This window comes from Prenolepis imparis, unplaced genomic scaffold, assembly GCF_030444845.1.
Source record: "Prenolepis imparis isolate NDT839.2.m4 unplaced genomic scaffold, iyPreImpa1.0 SCAF_1, whole genome shotgun sequence".
Classification (NCBI taxonomy): domain Eukaryota; kingdom Metazoa; phylum Arthropoda; class Insecta; order Hymenoptera; family Formicidae; genus Prenolepis; species Prenolepis imparis.
The window spans coordinates 17,512,218-17,530,815 of NW_028141159.1; the positions used below are offsets into that span (position 1 = coordinate 17,512,218).

Below are 18,598 nucleotides of genomic sequence, written 5' to 3' on the forward strand. Positions count from 1 at the left end.
ATACAACTTTCCAAATTCGTAAATTCCAATTAAATACCTATTATAATTAAATTAATGGCCGTTTAATTAAAATTTGTTTGCAATTATCGATATTTCTCACTCGTTTTAACATTCGCTATGCCAAATTACTAAAAGTAATGCGTGTGTATGCTGCGTTGTGTCGTTTTATCGATTCGCGACACCATTTTCGGCTCTGATGATTTAATAAACCCATTACGTTAATGCGGCCTAATTGTCAACAAGAGTAAAGTCGCGGATCAGAAATTATTTCGAGGAAGCACAGAGGAAGGGAAAAGGGGAGAAATTACGTGTGACCTATCCGAACAAAGATTAATTCATGCGAATATCCCGGTGCGCATACTTGTCGAAGCGACGAGTAATGGACGGCCGGCAACTCGAGAAATATTCGATTCCGTTTGACGTTTCATTAAACGCTCAATAACCAGAGAGCCAGGGAAGGAAAGTGGGATCCGAAGAATACGATGTGGAAGAAGCGCGATGAACGAGCCGTGGATAAACGCAAGATGCGAGCGAGAAGAGAATGCTCGCAGAGAAAAAAAAAAAAAAAATAAAAAACAAGGCTCTTTCTTTCTCTCTTCGCCGAATAGTCGACAGATAAAATTCAGTGATCTTCCGTCTTCGTTTTTATATATGATACTCGAGAAACGGACATCACCCACATACCTGTCTAGGCCATTGGCTTCATCGAGTCGCGCGCACGCATAATGTGCGTTCACCTACGGGGAGATGCACACGTTTGAGAAGCGGTGATCTTTTTCGGAATATTATTTAGGCAACGCAATATCGATGAATAAATTTTATAGTAAATAATTTTTATTCTTAATTTTAATTATCATTTTGCTTTTGTACATACACAGTCCTCCGTTACTTAGATACATAATCATTAAATTTAAATAACTACGTCTAACATGTGGCATTAAATGCAGATATGTGTTTATTTGATGTCGACTATTTCAAAATTGCCTTAAAGAACGACTAAACATAATAGACGATTGCGATTGAGAAACGCGAAGTCCAGTATTTTATGCTGTATGTCAGCTATTGCACGCGTCATTGATCGCTCCGAGAGAATGAGAGGAAATCGACTGTGCTGATAACGGGTCACGTTTTACAACTTTTCTGTTTCCAAAGCCCTCCGAAGTTTCCGAAATTCCCGGAAAATCCGCAAATTCTTCGTGTGACGAACGAGTAGAATAAAAGCGAGTGTAGAGAAAAATTTGGAAGCTAAATTGTGAAACAAAAAATACATATATGGTATATAATTATTAATTTTTGATCTTTATAAAATCAAATAATTCTCTTTTTTTTTAAAGATAAAATACTAGATTTCTCCTTTTTGACAACTACATTCGACAACGACAAACTATTTCATGAAAGAGAAAATAATGCGATTAAATCCGCGATGCTCTGAGAGAAGCGACATTCGCACTAGGATAATAAAGTATTTCGTAAAATATTTTTTCGTAAATATTTTTTAAACGCTTAAAAAGGCGCGCACGTTTTCTACGCTTATTTTTATTTCTAATATAATACATTCAGCACATAGCCGTACAAAAGACATATTCGACATTGAATCTTCGAGTGTTTGCGAGCACTTGCCGGGCGCTCGCTGCATTGTGAGTTTAACAGTAAATCTGTCACGCCACTCATCGCTCGCGTTCCAGAATCCGTCTTCAACGCTGCAAGGAAGACGTCATCTCTCGGATATAGTTCTTCATGGTTTCGAGAAACTTAGTGTTTCACGAGGCTTTGCGTGCAACCAAAATTGATTCAATGCGACACGATTTTACATAGGAAATAAATTATACATAGGAGAATGTTGTGAATTTTTCGAGACAGAATTTAACATTTTTGGAAAATAATTAAGTGTATAATTATAAAGAATTGAAGATGGAAAGAGAGATGTTGAAAATATCGAGGTCAAACGGTAAGAAATTGTCATCACCCACATACTCGGCACGTCTCGGCGAAATCTTCCGCGGACTCGCTTTGCCATATACAAGATCGAGAGCACAGATTTCCATCCTGATTCTCTTGTGAGTAAGATTAATTTAACGTCGTATCGGCAAGCCTCTCGCGTTTACGATTTTGGATGATGATTGATGTGCATAAAGTAATGCTTGCGATATGATTGCTTCGAGAAGATTTTTAGGACCTGATATTCTCGTACTACCACTTTCATCGCGCATGTTATTACCTTCTGATATACATATGTCATCTTTGTGATTTTGTGAAAATGCAAGTGGTAACGAAGAGACGAAATTACTGACTTTTTCCAAGCACAAAGAGTGCTGTGTTAAACCATGACTTCTACGAGGCAGGTGCTGATGGATACATTTAAAATAACACACAAGATACTTAACGCAATCTAATTCCTCGGTGTTACATATCGATTTTACAATATTTCTTCCAAGATATTCGATCGTAAGATCATGCTTGATGATCACTGTAATAAGAAGCGGAAGCTACAAAGTGCGCGTGTACTTCTAGAAGAGAGTGACGGAAAAGAGAAAGAGAGAAATGGAACGACTGTTGTGAGAGAGAAAGAGAACGAAATCCGAAGAGATGGTGATTGGGGGCAAACCCGGAGCATTACCATTTAAGGTACCTTGTATATATCCCTTTTTTACTCCACGTGTCACTTTGGCACGCATAATCGCGTAACACTTTGCGCGCCGCTATCTACCCGGTAAAGATGCTTCTTCTACGCGATACATTTTTATTTTCTTCATTTTTGGGTGGGAGAGAGGAAAGATTTGTCGAACCAAATGACACAAACTAGGCGAGCAAAGCTGATAATTAAAGTTCGTAAAGTAGCTCGTCGTTTCATTATGCATGGATTATTTAGCAGGCGGTCGACAAAATTTAAATTTTAGTCAGAAAATGTGATTATTTCATTTTATCATTTTATTTTAGAATATATACGTTTTTCAATAATCAATTTTTTTAATTATACAATTTTTAAATTATACATATACTATTTTTTTAATTATACAGTTTTTAAATTATACAATATATTATTCATGAAATGAAAAAGAGAGGATATTTCTGTCATCTTTTTTGCTCTTGCTAGACATTTCAAGAAATTATTAACTACAAATAGAAAAATCGATGCTGTACGCTTTCAATCTTGCACACAAATGTTTGATATTCAAAACAGGAAGGACTGGAATATAAAAGATCGGCAACGTTTCATTGCAATTTCACTCGACGTTTTAAAGAGCATAAGAAGCATTTTAACGACAGATAATAGAAATAAGCACACTTTTTCACGATCCCGGCACAAAATTCACAATTATCTTACGTTTAATCGACAGACTTAATCCCGACATTGGTAATTATGAGGAGCGCGTGAACGTTCTCTTCGGATGGACTTTAGATGTACAATTGTCATTGAAATTTCAATGAACATGCCGATACGTTCTAACGGGGCACGATCGCGGTGCAGAGGCAAGGAATCGAGTACAACAGTCGGCGATTCTACGAGGTAAACGAAAAGATCGATTTCTAATTACGACTGACTTGCTTGCGAGCTCACGCGACTGTAGTTAAAGAAAACTTAAGCTCGTTTTATTGCGCGCTCACGAGCCCTGTTGAAGAAATTGCCCGAGAGTTACGAGAAGGTTTGTTCACTTTAATACGTTACAGTGCTCTCTAATTGTGTAGTCTCGTACATGAGAAATATGGTTAATACAATTATTACATAAAACAAATATGTTAATTAATGTTTTATGGAAAGATATCGCTGATCGCGTTTGCTTTATATATATTTTTTTTGACCGAGTTACGATTTGAATGGGCGATATATGCTTAATCATCAGGCTGTAAACAAACAATTTTGATCTACATGAAATACAAAGGATCACTATGACTAGGACGCGATAATTACTACTTCTAAATAAAGATCAATATAATGATAAATAATGATAACAATTAATTATTTATCTTTATCTATACAAAATCGCAGTATATATAAATAGTATTCGCAAAGCATGTTAACAAAAAATCAGAAATTGTATTATTTCTTCATTAACGCGACAGAGAGGTGATCGGAGAGTTCCTAGGAACTATCGCGTTTATTGGAAGATTAAAGGGGAGAGCGTGCGGAATATAATAAACGAGAGAGAAGCACTCGCTAACGAGATTTGGGTTCCTACCTGTCACATCCTTCGCCTTTTCGATCTTCTGGATCTAATGGTGAACTAAATGCTGGTTAAAACCGACCTGTAACAATACGAGAGGTTGTTTTAGGTTTTCTACGAAACGCTGTCACTCATTTGAACCGATAATCATTACGATTGCTTATAATCGCTGCCCAACTTTAATTAAAGATAGGTATCGCAGAAAAAGGTCCGAAGAGTTGTTAAATGTGAAAGAATAAATAGAATTTATGTAATATCTTAGTAGATTGCCAAGAAACAGAAATACGCGTAATGAAATTTATTCGAAGGAAATTAAATTTGTAATAATTTAATTTCCTTCTCGAAAATTTTATCCAGTATTACAGATAATTAAAAATGCAACGAGTTTGCAGAGAGTAAATATAATTCGAACGTAATTAATCTGATTCTCTGAAGTTTGAGCAAGAGAGAGGAAGTGGTTGATTGCTCTTCATTCAAGATCTACGCGTCTACATGTCGGATTGAAAAGTGCTTTTAATAAACTCTCTCGTAGCCGGGGATTATTTTCGTTCATAGATTTCATCTGTGAACGAAATGAAGTTCGTAAGAAGAATGGCGCGAGGAAAAAGCTAGGCGCGCTTTGTGCAAGTAAAAATATCACTTAAATGTGTAGAATACCCGGAAATAGAGAGCCGTAAAGAAGTTAAGTCATAAGAACCGTAATAAAATCGGTGCCCGCCTCGCGGGACGAATGTTCTACTATCTCGGAAGTTTATAACCCCATAGTGCCATCGTAGATAAGAAAGTACGCGATAGAGAGTGGTGACGCCCTTGAGATTACTCGTTGGAAAAAACAATTTGTCTCCTTGCGCCGTAGACTCGTCCATTTCCGCAGGAAACTCCGGCACTTTGACCATTTTTCCTGCAATATTCACCTCTTCCGTCCTCAGACCCTCGGTTTAAGTTTACCTTGCATACTCTGAAAAGTTTTATTCTTTACCCGAACTCAAATATAGCAAAACGTATGGGAGCGCAAAATGTGTAATTCTTAATGCAATTTTCTTTGCTGCGCAAATCTTAAGGCGGATTTTTCTCTCTCCGCTTGCTTTTGAATTTATTTAGTATTTTCGCACGATTATTAATAGAATCGATTTGAAATTTGTGCGCAATTGATTAATTATAATATACAACATAATATTTCTTAAACATATTTGTCGAATGATGAATTGTGAAATTGCGAACGGTATAATTAACGTAATGAAATATTTATTAAATTGTTTCCATAGGTTTTTCTTTTCGTATTTCGAAACTAATATATTTTCCGCTCACGTTTTAAACATTAGAGAGAGCAAATTCGTATTCCGGTGGCGTATCATTCTTAATGACACAAAACCTACCCTCGTGTCACGCTTCGAAAAAGTCATAAACGAAGCGCGCGCATAGGTGGCAACGCGAGAAGCAAAAGTGCGATCGGAATTGACAGGGGAGGGTAAATTAACGAAACATCAAAGTCGCGATAATGTCGACCATAATTCGCGACGAGTTACGAGGCAAACGATAGCGTCGTTTTTGTAATCGTGAGCTTTGAAATGGCATAATTGGTATATAAAGTGGAAATTAAGTTAGTAACAGCGCGCGATGGAGTAAAACTTGGATCTGGTGAGAGAATCGCAGGAGAATCGCTCTCTGAAACTGGCGGAGAACCATATCGGGTTATGACTCGGGTGAATTTTTTTTCGTCGGCACGCGTGTTTTCCGAAGGGCTGTTAAATTACGACACCATAAAGTCCATATAGGCGCGCGATAATAAAATCGCGAAAAATACGATCGCGGCATCGATATAATAGCGCGACGGCGTTAATAAGGCGCCGGGAGAAATATCTGTGATTATTATCAGATACACACGGCCAATAAGCGTCGACAGATTCGCAACAAAGCGACATTCGTATGTAATTTTTTTTTCTCACAAACGCCGCGGCAGAACGACTCTGCTTCGTCGATCGATTCTGAATTTTAAAATAAGTCCGCGCTCGAAAACAACTTGATTTCTTATATTTTTATTCATCGCATATTGGGTGTTGAAAAAAATTGTAGAATTCAGAGCGCAGCGGCCCCATTTCTCATTCACATTAATTAAAATATTAAACATTATAAATTTTTGAAAAACCCGATATTTTACATCTATTAAACCATCATCGTATAATTTACGAGCAAATGAAAATGAGATTTAAATATCTAATTAATTTTTGAAATGCGATATGATCATATCAATCGGGGAAAGCGAATAATTTCGAACAATTCAAGTTTTGACATTTCGAAGCACAAAAATCGCATTGCAATCGCAACGAGAGTAATATATTTATTTATTATTCGTGACAGTCGCGTTTATATTTGTCACAATCGACATGATTTCGTATCCATAGCGTATCGAGAGACTCGAACTCTCTCGAATTAAGCTTCTTTCAATCTTACCTTGAGCCCAATCTTCTCGTCGGTGAAATCGTGCGCGATCCAAAAAACAACGAAGGAGAAAAGGAGAGAAAGCAAGAAAGAAATAGAAATAAAGAGAAGCGAGGAAGTTGTGCACCCTCGTAAAGTAACGAAACGTCGAAAAGGTAATGCGCTGCATAATTTCCAAGGAGTTACGAGTCGCACGTACTTCGCTCACTTCTGTATTTCGTAACGTTATACACACATACACATACATATTGGGATATAAAATAAAAATTAATATAGCGATGGTGATGCGCGAGTCTCGGTGAAATTCTGAAAAAATTGCATCTGGAGCAAAGGTGCAAAGAGGAGAAGACAAAAAAAGAAACCGAGAAAAGGGGGACACAACCGTGCACGCTGTTATTACCTTGAAGATCGAGTCAACTTGCAATCGCGATCGTTTTTTTTTTATTTATACACGCGTGTGCGCGTGTAAAGCGCACATAAATATCCTTACCGTATCTCCGCAGTAATTAGCACAGCTATCAAGGCATTTCGATGTTAAAGGCTCTCGTGGAATGAAAACATCGTTTGAATCATTATCACACACGTCGCGTAATCATCATGTAACCGTGAAAATAAATAAAAATAATTTGATCAGTAGGAAATTTTTCTACTAGCAAATGGATCCCTCTGATAACTTTCATTTTCCATCGAGATACAATTCATAAGATTTTATTTAGATGATATTATATTATAAAGTATTTAGAATTATCTCCACACATACGTTCTCTATACGTCAGATATTAAGAGATAAAATTCAATATATATGATACAATAAAACTATTTCACTTTGTTTCATACTTTAGAAGAAGAAGGTATTTATTTAATCGTTTGCGAAATTTGCCATCTTATATATTCGTATTTTGCTATACGTATTTATTTGAAGGACGAACACAAAGTTGCGGCAAATTCTGTGGCATTGATGAGGAAATCCGTATTTCAAACGTTGCTTCTTCCAGGAAGTCCTCTCTTCCCTCGCGGAAAGAACTTTTTTTTCCCCTTGGATTTCTTTTCCGTTCGTAAATCAGGATTCCATCGCCTCGCGCGGAATCCTACTCTTTCTCCCATTTCGACGCTTCCGTTTACCGCAAGAAACGACCTCTCCTGGCGGTCTTTCGACGATTACCATCTGTAACGATGTATTTCGGGAACCCTGTGTCACCGGCCCTGACAAATTAGCGGCCTAACGAGACGCTCCCGTAGTAGAGATCTCATCTCGCCGAGTTTTTCGTCCCGCGAGAGTCATGCATTTTAATGACTTACCGCGAAACTTCAACTTTACGAGCGCACAGAAGAGTGGCAACGGAATAATCCCTGCGAGCTTTCTTTTATTCGGACAATGATTTTTCCGCGATCCTTATTCCGTTCACCTCTCGCCAATTATTCGAAAGCAGCACTTAGTACGATTGAGGACGGGGTTCTTGCTTCGGAAAAGACGTGCTCGCGACAAAAAAGCACGTGCGCGATATACAGACGAAAGAATAACTATTTATTTCATACATCACCTGCAGGGAATTGCAATCGTCCGATTGCGAAAAAATTACTCCGATCGTTGCATTTTTTGATGGGGTAAAACGCGATTTATCATTTATTTTCACAGTCGATACAGATAATATTTGATGTCTGAAAAATACACTATACGGACATTCTAAAATAACAACTTTAAATGTTGTACAAATCTCTTGAAATACACTTCCTCTCTGAAGGAGAGACATAGATCGATATTATTATAGCGTTTTCAGATTTATTCGATTTTTATGCTCTCTATTTATTGTCATAGAGCACATCATATATATATTTTCTTATAAAATAGAATTAAGGGATTGAACAATATAATATATCGATGTACATTACACAATAATTAGATTTTAAGGGCCAAACTGATGTTTGGTGATTCCTACCATTTTACACCCACATGTTTCGTGGTTGTGGTCACGCGTAGACAATGGTCCCACATGCATTAAAAGAGAAAAAAATCGACCGAACGATCTCGTACTCAAACCAATGTGGGAGTATCCCTTCTAAAGAGGCGCGGAGGGAGTCTCGAATTACGTATCCCTTTGTATGCATGTAAATCTACCACCAATGGCGTAGAAACGAATAAGGGAAAAGTGGAAAGAAAGCATTTACTACTCTCTCTGAAAGCTCATGTTCAACTGCGAATTGCATAAAATGTTACGACTTTCGTTTTTATTTCTTTAGAATTTATTATTTGCGCGAGCAAATATATTTTAATATAATTCTGATAATTTCCGGACGCCATACAATTCAATAATTATTTTTAATTATTTTTTTTATAGCAAGGCAAATATTCAGAAAAAAATATTCTCATATCACGTCGCTAAAGTTATCGAAATTTCTTTCACATTTCTATGCAAATATGTGTATAATTGTGCATGTATCTTTTATAATTTAATTTTTTAAATTTCTTTGTAATTTTCTGCTTATCTAACCATGCAATTTATTTCTGTATTACGAAAAACTTCGTCAACTTATAGAGCGTTCATTTATATGTGAACAAAGTCGCGAAAATTGTGTCGTGATGAGCGTTGCTTTACAACAGAACGCGAAAAATGAATAATACGATGTTTTTGCAGTCTTTAATGCGACTTTTACGAGCACGTTAAAAACTTCTATAAATATGATAATATAGTCTCACGGCGAAATGTTAAGTTAGATTAGGATTCTCCGTCAGACTATTATAAAAATATCGAAAATATAAAACATGATATAATGTAAACATCTTTATTATTTCTCATAACGCATTTATGAATATGATCGTATAATGCCGATAACGATATTTTTATTGTGATTCAGAGAATTTCTCGACGCCATTGTGAGGTTTTAATATATATGCGTCGCGTTTGTATCCCATACATGCATACACTCTGTATGTGCGTCGAAAGCACGAATCCTTACCTCTTTCTCTGCCTTTAAAATTTCGTAGCCGTATATCGCGACAAATGATTTTTTATTGGTTAAATCTTCTTCTCGTGCAAATTTTTTTATTCAATTTTTTATTCATCTTTCTTTTTCGCGCGTGCCTCTCTCAATTGAAATGATCCTTCGATACTTTATATAATATATTGCTAAAAAAAATGATAAATTCTTGTATATATTAAATATACATACATATAAATATACAATAATTTATTTGCGACGTTTTAATATCAATGCAAAAATTTTCTTTAAAAAATATTTTATATTATTATTTTGTGTGCAACGAAAAGTAGTCAGTCACATCACTCATTGAGCTGTCATTTGTTTCTTTAATATTCATTTTTCGTACAAAATATTTAGCAAGGAAACTGAAGTTGTTATTGTCATTGTTTTACAATAATACTTATATTGAATTTTTAAATAATATTATTAGCTGTTTGAAATGAATTTGTTTTAAATTTAAAAAGAAGATAATTAATTTTAAGCAAGTCAGAATATCCAAATTTTAATTTTAATTGAGAAGAATATTTGTTTACCGTATTTATTTATTCACAATATTACAATGGAGTTAAAATACACAATGTCGAAAATTCTTTATTAATGTGAATGGTTATTCAGTTGAATATACATAATATGAAACCGCGACGCACACAACAAATACGTATCAATATTAATATCGCAAGACCGATAACATCAACGCGCATATTTTAATTAAAAGTTTATTTATTATTCGAAGTCTCTTGCAAGACCAGATTATTAAAAATTCGCTGTGCTCACTTTGTCGGTTCATGCAACGCGATAATTGTATGGTTTTCCTCGTATAACTCATTTTACTGTCGTATACTTTACGATCGGTTTGCATTCTCGCCGATAACAATATTTCGAGAAATGTGCAAAACACTGTAGGCTTATCAAATCTATTGCAGAGTAGTTACATCTTTTTAATATTCAGATTATGAAGAAAACACTCTAACGTTGCACGGGATTTTAGAATATGGATAAAAATTCAATGACACAGAGATCATTTATTATAATTTATAAATCATAATATATTTTTACAAATCATCTAGTCAACTACATACTTTTTCTTAATTTTTATATTACTATCTAACTACTACTAACTTTTCACAGCTTATAACATGATCTTTTATTAACTTGGCATAATTTATTTAATATAAGATTTAAGCCAAACGTAAACCATATAATAAAGTATAGGATGTAGGAATACGAGAAAAATACATTGTTTTATTTTTCATCCGTCTTTGCATCAGGCTCTGTATCCTTTTTTGTATCCGTAATGATTTCCGGCTTGGAACCTGGAATCGCGAGATTCAACTTCCACGCAATTGTCTCGCTGACACCAGTTTTTGGATAAGTAGTAGTTGCGTTGTAATAAAGCATATCTCCTATGCGTTTTTCCACAACATCGCTCACATACGGTTCTCCATTTTGTGAGCCGGTCGTAATTGTTCTTGCTATGCCATCAATAATGGTTACAATTTTACTGCCATTACCAATACTGCTTATAATACTGCTGCCACTTGTGCTTATTATATTTCCTTGTTTATCTGAGAACAAATTTTCGTAATACATATTTTTTTCGTCACATATAACAGCTGCATAAATATCACGCGATGTCTGCAGCATCAACAGATTAAATGACTGATAATTATTTATTCGTGACATATATGAGTCTCAGAAACCAAACTGATTAATGTATGATTAATGTTTTGGTAAAAATTAAGAAGTTAAGAAATTTATAAAAAATTAAATTGACATTTCGACATCTGAGAAGCTCATATATATGTAAATATTTCAAAAATGCGTTGATGATTTATAAGATGCTTAGAGAATTTTAAATAAATAACAGTATCTAACACAATAAATGAAATTATATATTTGAATCGGTCAGAGTGTAAAATTCTGAGACACTTTGTATATTCGTTAATTAATTGCTAATTGCCCTTAAATTACATATGTCATCGATATGTTCGATTTCAAGCAGATATATTACGGAGAATTTAATTTTTCCCGATACTAATCATTGATAACGCGATTCGATACGCTCCAGAGTTAAGTTATACGTGTTAATTACATAGGTAAAGATTTCGCGCATGGAATTAAACGTTAGCATCGAACCAATCGATTCCAGTTGCCTCGAGACTTGAAAGAGAACGCAAGTGTCTATTCCGTATCTTGGTCGATAGTGAAAGGAACGACTACGCGGCGAACAAAATGCAATTTTGTAGACGCAATTCTCTCGCATCTCATTTTGGGCGCTTTATTTTTTTCTTATAACGATGAAGAATATTGCTAGTTATAATTCACACACGAACTATTATGCAAATTCGTCGATCTCTCTTTCTCTCGCGCGACAGGAAAGAGAGATTACGTATATTTACATATTAAGATATCGATGCTCTCCGGAATTTTCCAACGAAAAGATAACTACGATCAAAAATATTGATTCATAGACGCTTGGAAACGTTATTAAATAAAATATTACTGAGTTACAACATATTAAAAATTAAGAAGATAACATAATAAGAAAACGATGTAATTAATTTTGCGATATTAATTTGAGAGATTGATTACACCTACATTTATCAGATTTTATTGCATAAACGTAGTGTAAAAATATTTAATTTCACTATTTAAAATTATCTATTATTTATATATAAATTAAATAAAAATTAAATGATGTTAAATATAGCTGTTTGATTTTTATTTTGTAGTGATGGTTTCAAGTTCTTGTGTTAAACAGAGACCAATCGATATTACTTATGAAATATCTTGATTACCTCTCGGTAGATTCTGAATTGTTTCCTCAACACTTTTTTGAATATTTGCGTTCATAACTGCCACCTGTTGATTAATTCTATCAATCATGCTATCAATGTCATGATTTAAACCATTGATCCAAGTTGCAATGCTCGCCCCTTCAATGACACACGCACTGCAACATAAATTCGTGAGGAAGAATTACCAAATAAATGATCAATTATACGCTTTATTTACTCGCTCGGACGCGTACGTAACAATAGCTCGCGCACCTAGGCAGCGCGATGACTCATCATATATGAAGGTGAATGTATATAAATAGTTCAATGTTATTATTACTGACACGTTTGTGCAATTTGTGTCGCCGGTAAAACACTTAACGCAGATAAAAGCAGGTTGCCCCATTAAGGCTCGCAATCGTTAATTCGTGATGATCTACGCCAAACAAAATTGCTACCTAGCGATCATTAATATCACCTTGAAAGATTGATAAGACGCATAGACTGACCTGGCCAACAGTGTAGCAATCAGTACGATATGGTTGATTCGCCTAGCCATTTTCACACCCGTGTTTTTCTCTAGATCTCTGCCGATCCTCGGGTTCGTGAGATATAAAGAATATATAGAGAGAGCGAGAAAAATAGAGAGTCGCCAATGAAGGATCCGGTTAGATACACGCCTTATTTCTCAACTAAAGGTACTGACAGTTCAACAACGCATATTGCACTAGCGTTGCTAACGTTCTGTCGCTAACCTTGCCGGTTCTCCTCACTTATATATACAGACATTCTCGTGCATGATGTTATCGCTATAGTTATATGTTGTACGTGTCACACGACACACCGACACCGATAGTCTCGACTGAAGAAACGTGAATCAAGCTTAGAAGGAAAATCGTCTCGAAATTCTTAGATAACGTCACGATGCTACGTAAAAATTGCTATTGATAATAGAGGTGAAGGAAAACGTTAAAAAATAAAAAAGACCTTACATATATTAGCAATAATTGTTATCATACGTATTATGCGATAAGAGAGCACATAAAAATAAAAGAAAAAAGTATTACGCATATATCTAAAAATAGAATACCATTTTTTTATTTATAATATTTAATAATTTTAAATATTATTACAAATAATTTTATTATAATTGGTTTATTATAATATTTATATATAATAATATTAAAATTAAATAATATTTTATAGTATTGTTTAATACTATTAAAATATTAAAATTAAATACTATAAAAATGTCATTTTTTTCAGTTAAGAGACATCATTTCCGACCAAAATACACAATAAAATTTCTTCAGAAAGTCCCCTTCAATCGCCGCGATCAATCATCGTGATCAGGCACAGATGCTAAACGAATAACAGGCAAGGTGTCGAATCGAGATAAATCGCATATCAATTTTCTCCTAAATTTCACGAACTTCAACGATCGCCATGCAGAAGGCCGCGATGCATGGTGAGATTTATCGGTGAGATTTATCGCGATACCTTTTTCAAAACTGCATAATTTCGTGGGAGGATTTAAATTTAAAGTCGTGCGGTTTCTTGATATACGAGCTCTTGTTACACTTCTCTTGCGCCGTAAGGAAAAAAATAACTTTTCCGCAGTGTCGGCCAACGAATCGCACGCGAACACGTATCTCACGCGTGTTCTGCGATTACGTGACCGTACGGTAAATCAGCGTTTCCTCAGCTGGAATTAAGGATCGAAATCGGTATAAAATCGGTGAGCTCAAAATGTTACATTAATAACTAAAAAAAAAAAAAAAAATATAGCTGCGATTACTCCAAAAATGATGCAAATGTGGGTGTCATTTATGAACGATCATATCCCGATCTTGTCATCCGAATTTGTCACGTGTCGATTAACACGTGATAAATGTAGAGATAATTTTTTTTGCACAGCTCTGTATCACACATGGCAAAATCTTTACAGTCACTGAACTTATACCGATTTCAATCTCCCATTCCCTGTTTAAACTGCGAGATCTCGCTGCGCGGCGTTCCTTTTTCTTATCGTTGTCACACGGTCGCTGCGCCCTAATCGTCCTAAACGTCGTGGGTCGCAAAGTAACGAGATGCGCGTCGTGAAGCCGATTAAGAATGAACGTAAGAGGATCGGACACAGACGGCGGTCGTAGGAAGATGTGATTTATTTCAGATAGACGTCAGCATTTTTCCGCTCGGCGCAGTCGGAGAATGCGCATATATTCGTTTTCTTTTTTCTCCTTTTTCTGTCTCATACTCATCTCACGATAAAGTTATAAGGTTACTTGCTGTCTCCTGTAGATTTTTTAAACGATTAACCTAATTGGCAATTCATAGATATTATCTGATACGCGTACGTTACATCACTTGCACGCTTGTTCGATCAAACGATAGCTAATAGCGCTGTAAGTAATAATTATTTGATAAATATAGGATACGATAATTTCGCTGAAAGTCCTTTCTCTTTATATCCGTGACAAAGGTGATAAAAAGGAGAGAAAAATTAATATCGTGAGAATTAATTAACGATGTAGAAAATAATCTGCTTACGTAATGCGCATTATGGATTCAAATTTACTGTATCCATAAAAGATTTCAAAACAAGGTGTGCACGTTTAAATCATCATCATTCTTTGAGAGCGATAATGCGCTTAATGTATCCTCTTTTAATATATTTTTTGCGCATACACTTTTTTACGCTCTCCTACCATATGCATGCATCACGTTGCGAAATGATGAGTAAAATTGCTGCGCTCAATCTGCACAATAGTACGAAATTCGTCTTTACCTCTCTTATTCGACGCGTAAAACGAAGTTCCAAGAAAATTACTTCCAATGACGGAGACTCTAATCGCTTACCCATCCATCACTATCGATATTTTTATCTTACAGCCTCGTTATGCACAGTCTGAGCTACATCATCTTGTTAAACACGTGTGCTGTTATTCTCATTTCGCGCTGCATCTTCGTTGAGAAAAAAACTTATCTCAATGAGTTACGCATACTCGGTCATTGAATCAATTAACTGTGTAAAAAAAGCATTCATTATTGGAGAAAGTATATTAAAAATTATTGTAAATAGGTATACTTAAAACACAATATATATTTTCTACATTTAATATAGCCGAAGTTCTCTCTATTTTACGAAGATGAAATAACAATCGTGAAATGACATTAATTCATAATGCAAATTTTGAAAAATCATTTTTCGTCAATTCACGATAACTTCGGTAAACTTTAGAAACGTTTAAGAAATCTTGTCAAATTGATGTGCGAGGCTTCGAACGAGAGATCCTTTGTTCGGGGGATTACGAATAGGCGTCTTAACTGTGCCGGTTCAATTTTACGTTCGGACTACTTTTACCGAAGTACTGGAAACGTTATTATATATCGGCTCCTTTTTCCACCGTCTTCGACCTTGCGGGACACGGCCTTCTCTGTAATTATTTCTGTCTTTCTCTCTCTCTTCTCCCTCGTCATTTTTTTCGTCGCTCCCCCGACAGAGAGCCTCGGGTGTGGGCCTCTATCCGCAACATCTCGCGGAGCCTAATAGATTCCGAGGATACTTCGCGCCGGAGCTCTAACAGATATTAATCTTCATTACGGAGCTGTCTCCGACATGCACGATATTCCTGAATCGGCCGTAAGATTAAGCTAATCATTTTGCATTTCTGATAGCGCTAGCTGTTACCTTCAATCAAGTTTAAGTGCACTGTTGTACATTAATATGACATCGCTTTATCTATCTATCCATCTGTCTATTCATCTTCATTCAGTCGCTTTAACGTATCAGAATTATTCAGAGATAAGGATGACGCGGCCTGATTGTTTATTAAAATGAAATTTAATACAGAGCATTTGGCATTTCATTCTTTGATTTTTATTATTTTGTACCGATCTATTGCTCACTTTTTTAAAAATTATTTCATTTAATTTAGAGAAAATTAGAGAGAATTAGAGAAAAATTGCTATTAATATTGTGAAATAAAATTATCCAATGTCACAGTGAGTTTATTCATATGTTGTGCTGTTTATTGCAGGCTGCGTGGTCGCATGCATGTATATATTGGTCGACGTTCATTACGTGCCTGTGTCAGAACGGAGTTCGGTTCACCGATAAGAGGCCGTAAGGTCATATCTCACAGTGAGATGCTTAATACGAGAAGCGCAATTATGATCGCCGGTTTTCGAGATATATACACTGACGAAACGACGTAAAAGAGAACTTTGGGATAATCGCACCTGCAACGTACTTTATTTCGCTTACTAATTGTCCACGATCAATCCCGAACCGTTTGGTATCAGCACTTTATTTATGATGTTACTATTATGTAACAGGATCTATCTGCATCAAGTAAAAGTAAGTAAAAAGTATTAGCTTTTATGTACGTAGAGCATCGTATATGATAAGCTTTAATTGCTTGAATTTTTGCGTTTTATTCAGCTAGTTTTTGTCAGATATATTTTCATATCTCATGTTTATACTATTCAAATAAAAATTTTTTGCATATACCTTTATTTATTCCTTTTTTCTTCTATCTATATTAAAAAATTTTTCATCTCTTTATTTAGTATTATTATTATTTTCTATATAGTTTAATTATTTTCTATATTAAAATTTTTTTAATAAAGCTTTTGCATCTTTTTTTATTTTCTTATTTATTTTTTCAAGGTTTTATGTGTGTACATGATGACGTGTTGGTTACTATATACAATTTTATTCTGATAATTTAAAAATATGATATAAAGAGCTTTTTTCTCACGATCATTACCGCTGGCGAATTATAAGCACGATACGCGAACAACGACCCGCATTATTTGAATGACACTCGACGAGATATTTAAAGCGGCGCTTTGTCCCTTGCTTCTGTTCTAAAATTTCACCGTACTAACGAGCGTATATTATAAATAAAATAAATCGCAGACCTACTCGTACATCTTCTTTGGCTACCAAAGTGCAATTTTCCATTAAGAGACTCTCAAAGGATTCGTTTGCATCTCAGACGTTGTGCATTAAATTGAATTGTAAAAATCATACGGGAGACTTACGACAAATTGCATAAAAGCGCATCTCTCCAATTAATTGTGAATGCCTATCAATAATCAACGTATATATATTACGCGAATGTAGAAAGTGAGATGAAAGGCAAGTTGAAGATTTGCAATAAAGCGATTTAATACGCCATTTTAGAACTTTAAATTATATAGAATATGTTCGTGATGGAAATTACAATATCTCCTGCGGAGCATCATATAGACGAGGTTGTCGAACGCCAATTTGTGCGCGAGAGAGTTCCCTTTAGATTGCGAATAATTACATGTAAGGGAGCTGCTAATTGATTCGTCGCGGAGTAAATTTCAGTACGCAGAACATGTACGAACTGTATCCTGCGGGAACGTGATTGCAATTTGCCTGGAGAGAAAGTAACTACGTTGGATATCTAATACACTTTTTAATATTGCAAAATTCCAATCGCTGAGCTATATGTCTGCATATTTTAAAATCGGTACAAAAAGTACAAAATATGTTTTCTTTATTCTTTCTTACTGATATCATCTAAAAAGTCTGATTAAAAAATGTTTGACATTTTTTAATCAGACTTTTTAGATGATATCAGTAAGAAAGAATAAAGAAAACATATTTTGTACTTTTTGTACCGATTTTCTTTTAGAGAAAGTATTTTTTTTATCACGTATAAAATATTTTAAAGGACAGAGAACGTGAGAGAGAAATATCTCATAATTATTTCGTTTATAGAGACCTACCGCGTCAAAAAAAGAGATGGTAGATTATGAACGCGTTTTTAGGGCCAGCGTAAACATATATCTGCGAGTCATCTCGGTGCATTCACACCTTTATGCAACACTTCCCGCTTGAGCTGGAATTTGCAGCGTTTCGGACGGCACTCGGCATGCGGTATAGAGTCATAAAACTCGGGGAAAATAACGTAACCACCGGCCACAGAGCACTTGACACCGCAGTTTATACGCGGGCTCGCGACGAAAGTGGCTCGTGCATCTGGTCGGGGAGCCTGCGATCAGAGGGGGCGGATCGAGAGGAGCGCGGGTAGGATGTAGGAGGATGTTGTTGTTGACCCACGGGGCAGAAACAGGTTTCGAATTCGGATTATGCCGACCCGAAACCGCTCCTCCACACGCTCTTCCTACAATCGTTCTCCACACAATCGCATTAAAATGTGCGTATGTGTGTATGTGTATATGTATGCGTGAATGCGCGCA

The 18,598-nt window shown here is 35.5% G+C and overlaps 1 protein-coding gene across 1 annotated transcript; it reads right to left on the reverse strand.

Annotated features, from left to right (window-relative positions):
* Positions 1-10,583: 10,583 nt before the first annotated feature.
* On the reverse strand, positions 10,584-13,124 carry LOC145934059 (uncharacterized). Its single transcript, XM_083034279.1, has 3 exons — positions 12,868-13,124; positions 12,380-12,534; positions 10,584-11,146 (listed from the first exon to the last, which is right to left on the reverse strand). The coding sequence occupies exons 1-3, from the start codon at positions 12,915-12,917 to the stop codon at positions 10,824-10,826; spliced, it is 528 nt and encodes a 175-aa protein (XP_082890405.1). The 5' UTR covers positions 12,918-13,124; the 3' UTR covers positions 10,584-10,823.
* Positions 13,125-18,598: the final 5,474 nt, after the last annotated feature.

Coding starts and splice junctions, on each gene's coding strand:
- LOC145934059 (XM_083034279.1), bottom strand. CDS start 12,917: ATGGCTAGGCGAATCAACCATATCGTACTGATTGCTACACTGTTGGCC. Junction 12,535..12,867: donor ATTGCTACACTGTTGGCCAG/GTCAGTCTATGC, acceptor TTTATGTTGCAG/TGCGTGTGTCATTGAAGGGG. Junction 11,147..12,379: donor AATTCAGAATCTACCGAGAG/GTAATCAAGATA, acceptor ATTTGTTCTCAG/ATAAACAAGGAAATATAATA.